This window comes from Blastocystis sp. subtype 4, assembly GCF_000743755.1.
Source record: "Blastocystis sp. subtype 4 strain WR1 chromosome Unknown seqid_0232, whole genome shotgun sequence".
NCBI classification, from domain to species: Eukaryota; class Bigyra; order Opalinata; family Blastocystidae; genus Blastocystis; species Blastocystis sp. subtype 4.
The window spans coordinates 1-16845 of NW_014569315.1; the positions used below are offsets into that span (position 1 = coordinate 1).

The following is a 16845-nucleotide window of genomic DNA, read 5'->3' on the forward strand; positions in this document are numbered from 1 at the left end:
AGAAACAAATGAGTTCATTACAGCCATTCCTCTCTTGGAAATACCACGATCAGGATGCACTTGCTTCAACACCTTGTAGATGTAGGTGGCATAAGAATCAACCTTGGTGGTTCTTCTCTTCTTCTTGTCATCAGCATTCTCCACAGCAGTCTTAACGTCTTCAGACATGGTCAATAGTAAAAGAATATGACAAATCCTTTGATCGAAATCTGTGGCTACAAGCAAGAGAATATTGTTAACCCAATGAAATAAGAGATGGCCAAAATAATATCAATTATTGGGTAAATAATAGTTATTGGAATTTTGATTTTCAAATCATTTTAGCTGTTTCAGTAAGTCTTCATTTCACTGGTGAAACAAAATTCTGTCAACTGAAAGCAATTATAGGAAGGAATTCAAGTTGAATGGGTCATTAAGGTAACAACAAGTACCAGGAATCACCCTGGAGGACCTTAAGATGTGGATTATTTGTTTTCACCTATTTGCTGTTCAAATTCGCTTGTAGTACGAGAAACAATATCCATAAGGTCAGTTACTGCAAATCATTTCTCACTTTCACAAATCATTCTCAAAGATCTGTGTAGATTGTCTAGCGGTGTACAAATTCCTTGAATATGTTTCCTGAAATGATTCATCCTGAAAAGAGACACCTAGAAACACCTATACACAGTTTCAGTCGAATGACTGTTAGTTCACCAAAAGGCTATTTGTCTATCAAAGTATGAGAAACGAATACCTAAATCAAGAGAACAAGGTTATCTGATTTGACACCAAAAGAAGCACAAAATAGTCCCTATTCTTTCGTTTAGACTGATTCTCTCTCATTACTTACTATTCGAGTCATGAGTCAAGTGCTTCCATCTGGAATTGATATGGGAAACATTGTGACACTGTCATCTGTTTTCCAGATTAACGAGGATGATCCTCAAAAGTCAGCTCCTGTTAAAGTAGCTGATCGAAACGGAGCAAAAGAGTCATCGTAAGATTATGAAAGATATGGTTTATTATACTTTTAGGTCTGAAGTGTACTTTGATAATGATAACCGTTTGACAGGAACTGCTGCAAAGGTGGTTGTATATGATATTTGAATAACGAGTTATCATTATAGAGTGACAGAAATCCTTCTCATTGTATCCGATTCATCAAATCTTCTATTAAACGACCTTTTAATGATATCAGTGAATTTACCAAGAGTGTTGTACCCTCAATACACAAGGATGAAGCAGGAGAAGTTGAATATGTCCTCCCAATAGGAGGAAAGGAGACACATTTTTGGCCTCCTCAACTTATTGGTGCCTGTATATCCGATCGTATTGAAGATGTCAAGAAAGAGAGAAAGAATACAAATCTTTGTCTTGTTCTCTCTGTTGAAACATTGAATATTCATGATACATAGGTCCCATCATACTATACAAAGGAACAGATCGAAGATTATCAGGCAGGTCTTGCAGTTTCGTCTATTACAGAATACATTATGATCCGTGAAGTCGATTCAGTTGCCGTTGATTATGGATTCTACAAGGATATTTATCATGAATTTGATTCAAATCCCAGAGTCGTCCTGTTTGTAGGTATCGGGTATAGTGAAGCTCAATCCTTTGCTGTTCGATTTTCCAAGGGTCATTATGATATTCTCGCATATACACACTCCAATCAAGTAAGTTCAAGTCAAGTTGATACTATTCTCTTTGATATGCTCCTGGATGCATACGATGAGGTTCGTGATCCTGATAGTGACCCCGATTTCCGCACTAGTCCTACTGCTGCTGCCAAACTTCTTCCTGTGATATTGATGGTTAAACAGCAGTTCAGTGTGTCATGTATGAATAAATAGGACGGATAAGTGTCTAGCACTCGAAATGTGTGAGGTGACCATTCCTGATTACAATGAGGATGGAGATGATATGTATCTTGAACTCTCTGCTGAAGATCTTCGTGAGAGGATTGAGGCTAGTGGAATGCTAAATCAGTTACATTCGGTTGTTCAACAGTGTATCGCAGATATGAAGGGAATCATACCAAATCAACTCGAGATTATGGATAATGGTATTCTAACTGTTCCTTTCTATGAGTGTGTAAATAATGTCTGTAAAGAGAATGGAGTTGAGATATCCTCTTTCACTTTTATGTTAGAAGCTTAATCCCACTTAGAGTTAAATGCTTCTCATATCACATCAGAATGTGTGGTGAATGGAAATGCGAAGTATGCATTTTATGCTAGTTATTTTGGAAATGATCATTATACCAATATGATACCAATGCTATGTTCATCTGTGACACCAGTCACAGTGAACTGCTCATATGTTACAGCTCCCGAGTTAGTTGCTCAGAATCACGCGGTCCAATGTAAGAATGATGAATCAAGCTGATTCGTAGTCTCTCAGATAGTGACTGCCAAGATCAAGACGGCTGAAGATATCGAGAGTACTGTTAGTCAACAGAAACGACTAGCAGAAGGAATCCTAGATGCTCAGAATGCTTATCAGCAAGTGATTCAATTCTATAAGCAGCGGATTGAGGATGGTCCTAATGCAGGAGGTCTGAATAGTAATGAGATTGCTTTGAATCCAATGATGCCTCATCTCATTGCAAAGTACTCCCAATGGTTCACTCATAATTCAAATTCGAATGAGAAGGTACTTCGAGAAATGACAGAAATGGCGACTAAGGAATTCAAGAATGAAGAGGCACGATATCATGAAGAACGAATGAAGGAACTGAAAGAGAAGAGATTACTAGAGCAGAAGCTAGAACAACAACGGAAAAAAGAAGGAGATCGTCGTCGAAGAGAAGAAGAAGAACGAGCAAAAGTGGAATTACAGAACAAGATTACGAGATGGAAGAATCTTGCAGAGAAAACAAAGAATCTATGTTGCTTTATGTCTGCTGAGGAGATCCAATTTCTACGAGATGAAGAACATATTATGTTAGAGTAGAAACAGAGAATGAATTCTAGATTGGATACCCCAGAACAGGGGAAGCAAACAGTTGGTCAAGGACTCTTACGTCGTTTGTCTGGATCCCATTCGCTACGATCCTCTGGATCGATGGCTATTCCAGGTAAGTCTATTCGTGATCCATATCTCGTACCTATCTCGATCAAGCCTCGTCGTCATAGTCCTATCGATATGACAAAACTAAGTCGTATGAGTGGTGTGGTGGAGGTTCGTCCTGGAGTGTTGTATCAAGGAATGTTATTAAATGGAGTACCTGAAGGAATGGGTGAATTAGTGGATATAAATGAGAATGAGTTGTTATATCAAGGACACTTCAAAAATGGCTTCTATCATGGAAGAGGAACTCTCTATATGAATAACACTCAAGTCAAAGATGGTATCTTTGAGAAAAATCGATTGATAGAAGGAAGAACGATTTATCGTGATGGATCCATGTATATTGGACAGTATCATAATGGAAGTCATCATGGACATGGGCGTTTCATTCTTCCATCGGGTGTATGGATTGAAGGAAAATGGGATGGTGGTAAACCCAAAGGAGAGTTCAAGATCCATGTTGCTGATGGAAAGAAGATGGAAACAGTCTATGATTTTGATCATGCTGATGATAACACATTGTATACCGTGAAGATCTTATCAGATCGCATTTATTACGAAGATAAGTATTTAATGAAGAATGTTCAGCCTGTGTTCCTTTTCTACTTCAACGGTGATGTTTATGTCGGAAATACAAATGGTGTCTATGTACCTGTTGGTGGGGACTATTATCGCATGGTTGAACGAGGATACGAGAAACTGGTTGTGGGAGAAGGCATGCCTGGATTGACTCTTCGTGACATCAAGTGCAATCCTGTATCCCTTGTCAAAAACATATCTTTTGTCTTTGGTGAGTGAATGAATTGAAGTTTGTTTGTTCGTATCACTGAACATACTTCAGGAGTTTAGAGAAATCGGCCAATCAAATCTCGTTTTGGCAATGATCAAACTTTCTTGAATCCAAAAAATCTTGTGTATCTGGGATATTCTGATGGAGCCTGATTTGCCCTATCCGTCTTATCATGGTAGTGATAATGAAGTAAATCAATTGCAGACTATATGAGAAATTGCTCTTCCCAAATAGCATCTATCTCCTATAGACAGCTAACAGACGTCGAATTGAGACAGTTCCAGTCCTTTTGTTTGAATCAATGTAAAGTTTCTAATTCACGTTAAAATCTATAGCAACGGATAAGACGTTCTCGAATGTCCATATTATCACTCGGATCAACGGACAAGAGATAAGATTCGATCCCCATTCTGTGACCGGATGCCTTTTTATTGATGATGTTTACCTCTGCACGTCTTCAGGTTTCGTGAATTATGGCTCGGATATTGTTCTCCCAAGTATGATTCGCAATAGTACATTGCGTAACTGCTATGTTTTTCCCAATTGTCATATTTCCCAAAATGCGCTGATTGAGAATACAATTATCCAGACCAACTCGATTGTAATGGGTTGTGGTCGTATTACTTGTTGCAGTAGTATTTTGCTTCATTAGTTATTGTTAGAGCATTCTCTTTTTGGAAATGGAGTGATATGCAATATGGGAAATGAAACGGGAGGTCTCCAAATCCCTATAACTGCTGATCTTCTCTACAATGACCTCGAAGACGCCACCTCCATGAAACCACCTCCACTTGACCCTTCTTACTTGTATTCTCGATGATGGATTTGATACCTAGGGATGATATTCGAGGTGATTATTGTGTGATTGGACCAAATGCCGCGGTTGAGATGTGTTCATTAATCGACAGCACTGTCATTGGTCCGTTTGCTCATGTAGTCTCTAGTCATATCGTGAATAGTTCAGTTTTGAGTAGTCACTGCAATCCTACAAAGTAATGAATGGATGTTTCTGTGAAATAGGGTGACTTCAGGTGATATTATTGATAGTATTCTTCAGTGGGGAACCGTTTTTGAATCAGGTTCCAATTGCGCACAAAGTTTGTTGTGTGAACACACAACAACAAGCTGTAATGCAAAGATTGTGAATAGTATTATTGCTCCCAATACGGGTGTATCTTCAGGTGAGTGTAACTCTTCTCTTGTGGGACCTTTTATTGGATTCCATCATAATAGTGTACTGATTAGTGGTAGAACTGATCAACATGGATGATACATAGCTCTGTGGTTTTATGGAAAAGGAAACATTGGATATGGAGCCAATATTGGAAGCAATCATACAGGAAGATTACCTGATCAGGAATGTCTTCCTGGTGAGGGTGTGTTCTTTGGACTAGGATGCAACATCAAGTATCCTTGCAATATGCTTAAAGCACCGTATTCGTTGATCGCATCTGGTATTACGCTACTACCTCAAGTGATCAAATGTTGTAGGAATAATGAATAGAAAGTGGAAATGCCCTTTTCATTGATCAACAAGCCATCGGTTAATGATAGTTCAGTTTCTCCTGCTTATAATGAGATTCTTCCTGGCTGGGCCTTGTACAACAACTACTACATGATTATCCGTAATGAGAACAAGTTTATGCAACGTAACAAGAGCAAACGTAATGCATTTGAGACACAGGTGATTCGTCAAAGCATTGTTGATTTGATGTTCAGTGCTCGATCTCAGTTATTGATGCGTGAGCCAGCAAATCAGGATACATTTCTGGATTTGGACTCATTTGGCACGTTACGTGATACTCGGAGTAGTTCATTCAGTATGTTGAGAGCGATTGGAGAAGAAAGTGAAGAATCAGAGAATGACATGACCCCAATCAACCTCGAAGTGAAAGATATGTATACCGATTCGGATGTAAGATTACTGGCACAGATTCTAGTATAGATTACTGGAATTGGTAAGAATATGATGACAGAACGTAGTCGTCAGCATGGAATCAACATCTACTCTTACTTTATCCGTCTGTTTTATCTACGTAAATTGAAATCTCTGGTCCAAGACATCTATTCCGAGTCAGAATCATATTCATTATCTGAGTTACTGTCAACAGAAACATGGAGAGAAATGAAGGAGTAGGAGACTCTGTATGATTCTATGATAGGACACTTCGTACAGAATGCAAAGAGACGACATTGGATATGTTGATGGAGGTGTTGTACTCGATGGAAGATTTGCTCCTTCAAAACGCTATTCGTTCGAAAAAGAAGGATTTTGTACGTGGACGTAATATTTACGAAGTTGTATTGTCTTGGAGAAATGACATGTAGTTCTATGACAAGACCCATGACTACGAGAAGGATATGAAAGTTGTTGAAGAAAGAAAAGCGTATCTATTCACTAGTTTTGGTAACGAATAGCTTCTTGGAAGAGGAAAAGAAAACTGTAATGAAGATTGTGCAACGCATTAAGGATGTTGATGAGACACTTTCTATCCTCTAAAAGGTGTATCCATCATGTTTTTTAGAACAATGACTGCATTTACTAGAGAATTAGAGTTACAAAATTATGCTGAAATTCGCGTTGTTTGATAGCTGCCATAGTAGTTGTATTCCCGTGGAACCTGTGTCACTACTAATATAGTACCATTGTTTATGTTTATTGAGTATGGATGCAGATACTCAGAGTACAAACAATGCTGTTAATGATGATCAGTTTGGTGTTATTGGTGTTTGTAATCATCTAGTTCAGTAGTGGTGACACTCTCTTCAAAGGATGTTAATGAATGTAGTATTTCTTCCAATCTGTTATTTCTAGCTTTTTGGAAGGACTTGTTACTGTCCCAAAAAGGTGTCGTATCGGTTAGTCCTGTTGAATTGAACAATACAATATCATTTATTGTAACATTTGGAGATCCTTTAAGAGCGCGTGAAGCCATTTCGGGAGAAGGGCCTTTCTTTTCTGACGTGAATGTCCAGAATACTGATTTAAACAGCATCAAAATCACTTGCGTACCATTAGACGAAACTAGCATCAAAGTACCTGAACGTACCTATGGCGAGAAATTGTGACCAATAGTGGCCTTAATGATAAATCCATCAGAGACCGTTTCAGCATGTAGTGTAGAAACTCCACAACAGAAGTGTTTGAGAAAGATCTTTGTGGGTGGTTTGAGTGCAACCACTGACAACAATTCATTGCACTCTCATTTTGAATCTTGCGGAGAAATTGAAGAAGCAACTGTTATCTATTACCATGGGCTAGAAAGAAGTCGAGGGTTTGGATTTGTCCTTTTTGTGAATGCTGAATCTGTTGAGGAGGCCATGCGACAATGTCCTCATATCATTGATGATAAAGAAGTTGAGATTAAGCGTGCGTTTCCAAAGATTGAAAACTTAAATGAAAATAGTGATAAGAAAAAGAGGAGACATCGTAAGAAGAAGAAGTTATCTTCACAATCTTACAATTCTCTCAAAACAGACCATAAGAATAGTGACTATTCCACCGTAAATAGTCATGTTCCCAATGGAATAGGAGCTGAACCCTCTATTAGTGAAAGGGCTGAGGAACCCAGTTGTTTGCATTCGGTGGGCCCCAATATCAATCCCGCGGATATGTCTTATTTTCAGTATGTTCCTCAGCCATTTTTGCAAAGACAAGTGGGTCCTTCCCAACATCTCCGATTTTCAACAAGCTTGAGTGATGTACACTTTTCAATGGGAAGTCGTGATCCTTATGTTCCCAATCAGTTACCATATGAAATGAATCCTGTTCGATACTATCCTAACAATTATCGTGGTTATTCTCATTATTCTGAAGAACCATATCAACGGGATTTGCGTACTCGTCATGTTATGGGGGAATACGATTATTCTGATAAGTCAATATATTCGTATGTTCCATATGAGCACATGAATGATTATATGAATACTTCAAATCAGAGGTCTCGTATTGATTATTACCCTGATCAGACACGTGAATTTGGTATGACTGCATATGAATATCCTCCGTCTTTTTCATCTGTATTGCGAGGTAGTACTCATAAGAGGTATTATTAGTTTGCAGTCATATTGTTTGTTAAAAGTGGATATTAGTTAACATTAATCCCACTTATTCCATCATTTGCTTCTTAACAAACAAATCACTAAAGCTAAACAGATGTTTGTGTTGTTCGCATCTTTTTAATTTGCTATTCAATCATTTACTCCTTTCATTCTTACAGAAACGATGAAACACAAACCAACACATTCTCCAAACCGTAGATCAAATTCTTCTGCTTCTTCCATATTGAAATACAGCATATACCCAACATTCTCCAAGGCTGATTCCTTAATTACTTTCTTCGTTTCTTCCTCTCCTAATAGTAACCGGAATACAGGTTCACTTGAATCATTATCCTCCACATTACGCAAAGGAGGAATTGTCTATATGATATTCTAGTCTCTCTCTTACTAGTGTCTTCTGGTGATCAATCCATCGTTTCATCTCTTCATCTGTCAAACCCATTCGTTCTGCATACTCTGGATGAACTCCTAGAATACTCCAAATTGATTCAAATCCTAGTTCCTTAAGCTGGGTCTTGTGACTCTCCAAACCAATCTCCGAGAGAAACGTACTCAGACAATCCAATTGACGTAGCATCTCTGCAAGACGTTTTCGATGACCAAATTTCATTCCCATTGACTTCAAATCCTCTTCATTTGTTGAAAACAGATCAGAACATACTACGTAGCCCTATCTTCAATCTCTCTTCTTATCCCTACCTTGTTTCTGAACGTATCAATGTATTCTTGAAGGCCCAGAGCTCCTAACAGCTCCTCTACAGTACTAGAAGGCCTCAGTTGAGGCTGACCAGAGTTAGGGCTGGGGACCACTGGAGTAAGCGACTCCGTCTCCTCCTCACCAGGTTCTATTGAAGTAGTCAGAGGTGTGGCAACTTTGAGTGAGGCCTCAGGGGAGAGAACCTCGAGCACCTCTGGAACATGATATTCTGGGAATAGCTCTCGAATTGATTGAATAGGACACTGCATAACCAGATCCAGAGGAGTGACACCTTGCTGATTCTTCTGATGCTCATCAAATTTGAGTGTAATGAAAAGTTGGATAATTTCTTGCTGGAGCGAGATGAGACTGTTTTGTTGGGAACATGAGACAAGTAATGCAACATGAAGAGGAGAATTGCCATCTCGATCAACAAGTTTCATTAACTCATTCCGAGGTTTTGATTCGATGAATAAGGAAATAGATTCCAAATCAAGACGGCGAATTGCATCGAAAAAGGCCGCATTATATTGCTCGCTATACTTCGCGAAGCAAGCATCTTTTATAAATGGAAACGACATACAGATGGGGGTCTTCCCGGACTATATATAAGGGAAAGAAAGAGTTCCAACCAAGGAACGAATGTTCAGATCAGCTCCAGATGCCACGAGCATTTCAAACAGATCTCGGTCGAGGAGAAGTGCTGCCCAGTGAAGAGGAGTGCGTCCATAGACATCCTGTTGGTTGATTTCGAATCCACTCCGCAACAACTCTACAATCACGTCTACATGTCAATAAGATCCAATAGAGATACTATAAGCCCCCTGCTCACATGCAAGATGTAAAGCAAACAGACCATTTGAAGTACGATAAAACTTACAGTCTGGATTCTTTATGTGTGCATGGATATAATCAACGTTGTCCTTTGTAACCGCATCTAGGAAGTTCTAAGCCAATTAGCCAATTCTAAGAGATAGAACATTTTGTTCTTCAATAAGTGTATGAATAAATTGAGCAGTATTAGAAAATCCGGATTCGCTTGCTAATATTTCAGCCGTCTTATTATCCTGTTCATTACTCCTTCATTCAACAAATACAGTTGTAACCTGATCAAGATGAGCTCCGTACTGAAATAAGGTATATAAACAATCGTCAAATCCTTTAGAGGCGGCAAGATGAAACAGAGTTCTTCCTTCAGAGTCATACGCATTGATATCAATTAGCTGATGTTTCAACATCGCATCCAGCTCCGTGTTATCTCCATTGGAGTTTAGCATACAATTCTGCAGCTCTTGTAGAACTGGTGTCTATAGCATTAAAATACATCTATTGTGTCAATTACCGTTACCCAGTTAATCATCTCCGCTGTATCGGTTTGTAGAGCGAATTGGTAATGCACGTACAGTGTGAGATAATAATAAACATATCCACACTGGACGAATCCCTTTGCTTATAATCTCATACCTGTTGGAATAACAACGATAAATAAACAAATAGAGCCAAAGTTAAGTCATCTGTGAAGAGTTAGAGTAGATGACTTGGGTTGGAATACTATGCTTTGAAATCAAATATTGGATACATCAGTATCAATACTACAATATCTGAAGTTGATTACCACTCACAATCCTATTCTGTTGACTTGAAAATCGATGTTTCGAGGATTGCAGAGGATGTATCCTCTATTAAGAACATCCAGATGTCTAAGGCCGTGTGTTCTACCGAATTTCATGTAGGTGAAGAATATCGAAATAATATCTGTAGGTCGATTGAAACATGGAATAAATTACTCATTTGTCGATCTATCTCCACAGAAACGAGCAATCTTCCAAGTTCCAATGGACAAGAACCAGAGAAACGGCAATTGAGAGAACTCGATATGTCTGATGCTGGTGATCGTCGATCGTAAGAAAAGGTATGGGAGGTTACTCTCTAGGTTTATTCGAAGAATTTCTGTATCTGAAGATGCTCCAAAGGAAGAACTCAATCGTGCTTTTGATGCTTACAAGGAATTGGCCTATCGTGATATTCGTATTTCGCATCGTGATTTATTGCAACTGATTCAAACTATGTTGACTACCTGTGAATGGGATCATTATGTGTATTCTCAGATGCTCCATCTCCTTTATGAATATCATTCTAGTAAAGTCGCTTTAGAGGTGATTCGTCAAATGCGTGAGTTCCATGTCAAGGTCAACAGTGATGATTATATGGATGCTATTCGCGTGTGTAGTGTGTCGGATAATGCGGAAAACGAAGCAGCAATATTGTGGAATTGGATGCTTTCAGAAGGATATGCTCCTTCTCTCATTGATTATGAGATTCTGATGAATTGTTTCATTCGATCCAATGATATTGCAGAAGCGGAGAAGTTGTTTGAGTCGATTCGTCATAAGGGTTTAAAACCGACTGTTTGGACTTACAATACTCTTTTAAATGGGTATAAGAAGACTGGTAGTTGGGAACGTGCGCTTCAGATGTATCAGATTATGAAATTGGATAAAATTGTTCCTGATGGCATCACATATACAATTCTTCTTGATCTGTTGTTGAAGATGAAGAAACGAGAATATGGAAATGTAATTGTGAGGGATCTTCAAGGAGGGACCAATCTCCTCGATCTGATAACGAATTGTATTCAGACTACTTATCCCACTCATTTCATGGATAATGTTAATCTTATGAATAGTCAAGAGTTTTTAGATTCATTTAATACTCTTTTTAGCAATGAATCCTTGAAGAAGTATCATGATCAATTCTCTCATTTGTTCTTGAAGAAGTCAAGTTTGAATTCGTTGTTACTATGGTATATTAACCAAGACAATCGGTTTGCAGTTCTCTATTTGTACCACTGTACCATGCGTTCCAGAAAGACGGCTCCTAACGATCTCACATACAAATTGTTGTTTCACTATTGTGGTATAAAACAAGATTCATTATTTTACGAGTTAATTATGAAGAATGCAGCAGCTCAAGGTTTTACTTATAATGTAAGAATCAGGGTTGATTTCTATGATAGACATCACTTGTACGAGATGCCTGCAAATATTATATTTTCTTAAATGACTATGAGAAAGGAATGGAATTGTTACAAGAGAGCATTAACTGCAATTTGCTTCCAAATTACAGAACACAACCATTTCGATGTATATGTTAAAGATTAAGATGAATTGTAGTGTTGTTATGGAAGTATTCGGATTCACTCACATTCTTTGCTGTCTATCAGATATCCTTAATTCTATTAAACTAAGTTGTCTTAATAGTACTTCCTCTATTCCTTTGTCAAAGCATACGGAGAAAAGGAGTTACAGAATGTGAATTATCATGATGTGACAATTATGAGTTATGCTGGAGCCGACGAACAGAAAGGAGAGAGGAATATGAAGATTGTGAATACCATCTTGGCTAATCTTCAGCCCCATATCAATATTACTGAAACTCCTGATCATCGTGTGGTGTTACATCGACATAGTTTTATGAGTTATGTACGTGATGAAGGAAGGCGATACCAGTACATGAAGAAGAAAGGTCGTCCGTTTAGGTTACAATTGGATGTCACAAAGATTATCCGAGAGTGTTTTATTGATGTGAATTGTGATGGGATTTGTCATGTTTGTTGTTAGAGAAGCTGTTTGAGTATTTAGCAAAGATTCAAGGATCGGAAGTCTTGATAATCAATTGATTATTGGACGTTTCTTCCCCTTTCCCCAATTTGGAATCAATCATATTTCTTTTCATGAGCACGATTATTAAGACTGAAAATGCCCCTGCTGCTATTGGACCTTACTCTCAGGGTATGGTTTGCGGCAATATTGTCTTCACCTCTGGTCAAATCCCTGTGGATCCCGCCACTGGAACTTTCTCTGACAATATTGAGGTCCAGGCTCGTCAGAGTCTCATGAACGTGAAGGCTGTCGTTGAGGCTGCTGGATTCAGTGTCACGGATATTGTGAAGACCACCGTTTTCGTGAAGGATCTGAACGACTTCGGTAAAGTGAACGCTGTGTATCAGGCTTTCTTCGAGGAGTTCAAGGTTCCTTTCCCTGCTCGTTCTTGCGTCGAGGTTGCTCGTCTTCCTAAGGACGTGGGTGTGGAAATTGAGGCTATTGCTTACAGAAAGTAGATTATATGAGTTTCCGATTGTTTAAAACAAACACTCAATAGTACTTTGGGAAAATTCTTAGGTAGATCTGCTAGCTTGAGTACGCGGAGAGTTTGCACTGGAGAGAAGGATTTGATTATGTTAGCTTGCGTTAGTGGTTTTAGGAGAGGCAGCGTCTATAGTCAATCACATTGAGTTACACTACGTTGTTTGCTAAGGAGGATGGGAGTGACGATACAAGTTTGACACAATAGACTGGATCATCTCGAATGGCGTTCTTCACATCCTCTGGAGTCAATGGGTGGTTACGAAATGCCTATATTTCATAGATTATATGGAAAACAACATAGTCACGATACTGCATCTGAATGAGAAGACGAAACCGCTTGAAACATTCCACATCATTTCGACATAGATTACACTTCTCCAATGGAATCGTTGGAGGACATAAAAACGTAGGGAGGAGGAATGTCCGATTCAGAAGTCGACTCAATACAGCAACCTGATGGAGATACAGAGTATTATTCTTCCGTTCCTCGGATGCATCCACCATAAGATACCTTCGCTCCGATGAAGAATAGTATCCATCGCTATCATCATCATAAAACCGCATTTCTCGCCATCGATAGAATTTGTTTTCGCTTCCAACAATGTAGTTATTATGCATCATAATCTGTTGAGGAGATATTGGATCCCAATAGAACTGATGTTGCGAAAAGAAGACTCGACCACTAGAGAACTGATCTTCTGGTAACAAAACCAAACGCAGACCAGAATGTCTTCCTAGAACTGCAACAAGAGATTCTTGATCTAATTCGTTGTTCGATACCATGTATCTAGCCCCTGATTTCAGAAATGCACGTGTTATCGCTGTTGGAAGCAAAAACATGAAACCACTATTCAACGAATCATCCTTCTGAGTAACAACATCAGTATTCTCTTCCGAATACTGATTAAGAACAGGCCAAGGGTCCTTAAAGAGGATAATGTCACAATCCATGTACAAAACTCGGAATCCAATGGACATCAACCTAGAGAGATATGTGAGTTTGTTAACCACTTTTTTATAGAAGGATTTGCTCGTAATCACCGAACTCTGCTGAAGAGCAGAAGAATCTACGTTACTAGGATGATAAAAGTACACAGGAATTCCTTTGGAATGAAGAGACTAGATCGAAAGCAAGAATAGTCTGTACATCAAATGCATTCTGATCAATAGCCGTCACAAAGAAGTTTGGGTATCTCTCAAGATGTGAGAGTCTGTAGAACGTATAAAAGTGACGCAGATAACCCGAATCGGTAAACGATGTCATGACAGTACCATTCAAAGCAATCGGTTCCAGCAACTTGTACAAATCACGTAAATCATAGGGTACAAATACTTTCAAATCATTAACAGGACTGTTTGTAATGACCGATTCCATAGAACTGCTGTTGACTACCGAACTTCGATTCACTACTGATTCCACAGTGACAGATTCCAGTCTGCTTATATTCTGATTATTCGGATTCAATGAATACAATAGTCCTCCTCGCTTCAATTCTTTGGAAAATTCCTTCTGCGACACATCAAAAATGATTGTAACAAGAAAAATGAAAAGAAAGCATAGGATGACACACTTCATTTGAATAATCACTAGTTAAGTCTGTCAAAAGCTAGAGAAATACTGATACTATTCTAGAAATACTAAATCTAGTGTTCAAAATCAATATTAAGTGAATAACAAGAAAAACAAAAATGAAATGGCCCAATCTAAATAGAAGCAGAGTTCTTTCACTCTTTCGTATCATTTGTACATCTAGGGGGATTCTACCAAGTTTTTCGGCTCAATAAAGTCTTCTTCCACTTAGTGTAATCCTCAGACATGGGTAAGGGGTATGTATAGTTCTGAAGCATTGATTGAAATGATGAAAGGTGGTGTTGGCAGATGTCTCAATGTGAACAAAAGTATTTACGTTATTTAGTAAACCTTGTGGTATTCGTGCTGCTCGTAAACTTCGTGTGGTTCGTCGCAATGAGAGATGGGCTGATAAGGTGAGTTATCCTTTAGATGCGTTTATTTTATAGACTTACAAGAAGGGACACAATATCTCTTCGATTAAGGCTAACGTCCTTGGAGGAGCCACTATGGCTAAGGGAATCGTTCTTGAGAAGGTGTAGGTACTGGATTAGTAGGCTTATGAATAGTGGAGTAGAGGCTAAACAGCCTAACTCTGCCATTCGTAAGTGCGTCCGTGTTCAGTTGATCAAGAATGGAAAGAAGATCACTGCCTTCGTTCCTCGTGATGGTTGTCTGAACTTTGTCGTTCTGGTCATGCTGTGGGTGATATTCCGGGAGTCCGTTTTAAGGTGGTGTGTGTCTCCAAGACTTCTCTCCTCGCTCTGTTCCGTGGAAAGAAGGAGAAGCCTCATACATAAGTAGTATCGTTACAGCAACCGAAGAAGATTCCTTTTCTTTGTTTGTTGGAACCAACACTCAACCCTCAGTCCTGTTTCTTATTTCCTCGTGAATTGTAATATTTAATGAATTCAAATCCCTGACTCTTTGTAAGACTAACTACTTTGGTCTGCATCATTGCAGCAAGCAATTCAGGATACTTCACTTCATAATAATACTTGTTACATTTCACAGCATCCACTACAGCCTCCACCTGCTTCATTTCAGGTGTTCTTGTATTCTTCTCACTCAAATGTGTGATCTGGAAGCTCAATTTGGGTTTAGCTGCCGCAATTTCTACAGTTGGAGGAGGAAGAAGTGCAAGATCTTGGTCACAAATCCAAGTAAGGTGGACTGGTATTCGAATGTGGGTGAGTAATGACAGGAAATGACGAACACTTCCTCCTACAAGATAGGTGCCAGATGGATCCATTCTTAGTGTTATAAATGAAGAAATCACAAACGTCACAGAAAACAAATGAATGTGTTTTGGGAATGATGCATATGTCTCTTCATTAAGAGAAGGGAATTGAAGAATAGCTCGATTGTTTGTAGGTAAATCCTACGATGAATTAACACCTACACTCTCACCTCACTGAAGACGATTAAAGGAAGCGATCCAACCAGATCCTGAAGACGACAACCTGGCTTCTCGAGGAAGGACGGATTAGGCCACATGGCATATTTGATTGCAGTGAATAGACCACATTCAATAACCATACCCTATACATTGATCCTATATTGACAATACTACATCCATATTGACAAATCCGAAACGGTCGCTCTTCCTATTTTATTAGAGTTATTTCAAACTCATACAGAGCAGCATAAATGAGGATTTGAAGATAACCAACGAAATTGCTGATAATGATATCATTACCTCGGACACTAGAAAGAGAAATCGATCGAGAATCCACTTCTGTACTAGAGATGAAAAAACGAAACGAGTCTAACCGAATACGTAACTTTTGAGATTCTCCATACGAAATCTTGACAGGCCAAACTCCGAGCACTAGCAAAAGAAGATTACAGATCGGAGATACTACACAAGACCAATATACCCGCTTCAATACACTTCCAACCATCTGATCATGAGAAAATCCTTTCTAGAAATACAAGGTAACTCAAAAATTCAGCAGCCAGTAACAAGACAACAAGAACAAGAACAGGAATACAACGGACTACAAAGAGAAGAGTTCCGACAACATATTTCATTACAATATTTCCAAAACCCTTAGATCTTGGGTATTGGGGAAGAAACGGATTCAAGCCCGTTTTTTCATCATCCCATTTACAAAATGCTTCCTATCGAGTTATCGAATCTGAATGAATGATTACAGCCATTGTTGCAAGTGAATCAATGATGTTGATTCGTGACTCTAACTCTCTCTACTCTTCTGTGATTTACTGTTTCTATCTTTCACCTATCTATCCGATTCCAATCAATGTAGCGGAAATAGGTAAGAACCGCGGTTCTCCCATTTCCATCCTTTTTCCTCTTGTAACAGCCAGAATAATCGGTTTCACCTGTGAATTAGTATGGTATGTAAATGATTTTCAGCTAGGATTGTGCTTGATTCTGTGGAAAGTCGTTTGACTCGTTTATTGACGAACATGAACATGAGTTTATCTTCTTGTAGCCTACTAGATTCAGCAAGAACAGAAAGGCCAGAGGACATGTTAGTGCCGGTCACGGACGTATTGG

At 38.8% G+C, this 16845-nt stretch overlaps 11 protein-coding genes across 11 annotated transcripts; 8 read left to right on the forward strand and 3 right to left on the reverse strand.

Moving 5' to 3' along the window:
* Positions 1-842: 842 nt before the first annotated feature.
* JH06_3704 (hypothetical protein) lies at positions 843-1089 on the forward strand (the record flags this gene model as incomplete). Its single annotated transcript, XM_014670758.1, has 2 exons — positions 843-979; positions 1017-1089. 2 exons carry the CDS (start codon positions 843-845, stop codon positions 1087-1089), a joined length of 210 nt encoding a protein of 69 aa, XP_014526244.1.
* A 386-nt stretch (positions 1090-1475) lies between these two features.
* On the forward strand, positions 1476-2142 carry JH06_3705 (chaperone HSP105; the record flags this gene model as incomplete). Its single annotated transcript, XM_014670759.1, is given in 3 exon segments — positions 1476-1564; positions 1586-1816; positions 1836-2142. The coding sequence occupies 3 exon segments, from the start codon at positions 1476-1478 to the stop codon at positions 2140-2142; spliced, it is 627 nt and encodes a 208-aa protein (XP_014526245.1).
* A 117-nt stretch (positions 2143-2259) lies between these two features.
* Positions 2260-3852, forward strand: JH06_3706 (hypothetical protein; the record flags this gene model as incomplete). Its single annotated transcript, XM_014670760.1, is given in 4 exon segments — positions 2260-2347; positions 2378-2430; positions 2443-2933; positions 2958-3852. 4 exon segments carry the CDS (start codon positions 2260-2262, stop codon positions 3850-3852), a joined length of 1527 nt encoding a protein of 508 aa, XP_014526246.1.
* Positions 3853-4448: 596 nt separating this feature from the next.
* On the forward strand, positions 4449-6344 carry JH06_3707 (hypothetical protein; the record flags this gene model as incomplete). The annotated part of the gene is made up of 10 exons (XM_014670761.1): positions 4449-4476; positions 4507-4651; positions 4681-4836; positions 4865-5091; positions 5122-5318; positions 5349-5759; positions 5790-5977; positions 6007-6145; positions 6173-6231; positions 6263-6344. The coding sequence occupies 10 exons, from the start codon at positions 4449-4451 to the stop codon at positions 6342-6344; spliced, it is 1632 nt and encodes a 543-aa protein (XP_014526247.1).
* Positions 6345-6509: 165 nt separating this feature from the next.
* Positions 6510-7900, forward strand: JH06_3708 (hypothetical protein; the record flags this gene model as incomplete). The annotated part of the gene is made up of 4 exons (XM_014670762.1): positions 6510-6556; positions 6589-6629; positions 6660-6890; positions 6921-7900. 4 exons carry the CDS (start codon positions 6510-6512, stop codon positions 7898-7900), a joined length of 1299 nt encoding a protein of 432 aa, XP_014526248.1.
* Positions 7901-7992: 92 nt separating this feature from the next.
* JH06_3709 (histone-lysine n-methyltransferase) lies at positions 7993-9880 on the reverse strand (the record flags this gene model as incomplete). Its single annotated transcript, XM_014670763.1, has 8 exons — positions 7993-8031; positions 8063-8266; positions 8295-8576; positions 8606-9205; positions 9236-9387; positions 9418-9550; positions 9584-9670; positions 9701-9880. 8 exons carry the CDS (start codon positions 9878-9880, stop codon positions 7993-7995), a joined length of 1677 nt encoding a protein of 558 aa, XP_014526249.1.
* Positions 9881-10479: 599 nt separating this feature from the next.
* Positions 10480-11313, forward strand: JH06_3710 (hypothetical protein; the record flags this gene model as incomplete). The annotated part of the gene is given in 3 exon segments (XM_014670764.1): positions 10480-10505; positions 10537-11272; positions 11290-11313. The coding sequence occupies 3 exon segments, from the start codon at positions 10480-10482 to the stop codon at positions 11311-11313; spliced, it is 786 nt and encodes a 261-aa protein (XP_014526250.1).
* Positions 11314-12336: 1023 nt separating this feature from the next.
* JH06_3711 (endoribonuclease) lies at positions 12337-12748 on the forward strand (the record flags this gene model as incomplete). Its single annotated transcript, XM_014670765.1, has 2 exons — positions 12337-12670; positions 12720-12748. 2 exons carry the CDS (start codon positions 12337-12339, stop codon positions 12746-12748), a joined length of 363 nt encoding a protein of 120 aa, XP_014526251.1.
* A 150-nt stretch (positions 12749-12898) lies between these two features.
* JH06_3712 (hypothetical protein) lies at positions 12899-14126 on the reverse strand (the record flags this gene model as incomplete). Its single annotated transcript, XM_014670766.1, has 3 exons — positions 12899-13018; positions 13049-13870; positions 13899-14126. 3 exons carry the CDS (start codon positions 14124-14126, stop codon positions 12899-12901), a joined length of 1170 nt encoding a protein of 389 aa, XP_014526252.1.
* A 504-nt stretch (positions 14127-14630) lies between these two features.
* Positions 14631-15121, forward strand: JH06_3713 (40S ribosomal protein S23; the record flags this gene model as incomplete). The annotated part of the gene is given in 5 exon segments (XM_014670767.1): positions 14631-14650; positions 14668-14737; positions 14771-14859; positions 14891-15026; positions 15053-15121. 5 exon segments carry the CDS (start codon positions 14631-14633, stop codon positions 15119-15121), a joined length of 384 nt encoding a protein of 127 aa, XP_014526253.1.
* A 65-nt stretch (positions 15122-15186) lies between these two features.
* Positions 15187-16355, reverse strand: JH06_3714 (hypothetical protein; the record flags this gene model as incomplete). The annotated part of the gene is made up of 6 exons (XM_014670768.1): positions 15187-15702; positions 15732-15863; positions 15895-15928; positions 15960-16064; positions 16095-16225; positions 16257-16355. The coding sequence occupies 6 exons, from the start codon at positions 16353-16355 to the stop codon at positions 15187-15189; spliced, it is 1017 nt and encodes a 338-aa protein (XP_014526254.1).
* Between the last annotated feature and the right edge of the window lie 490 nt (positions 16356-16845).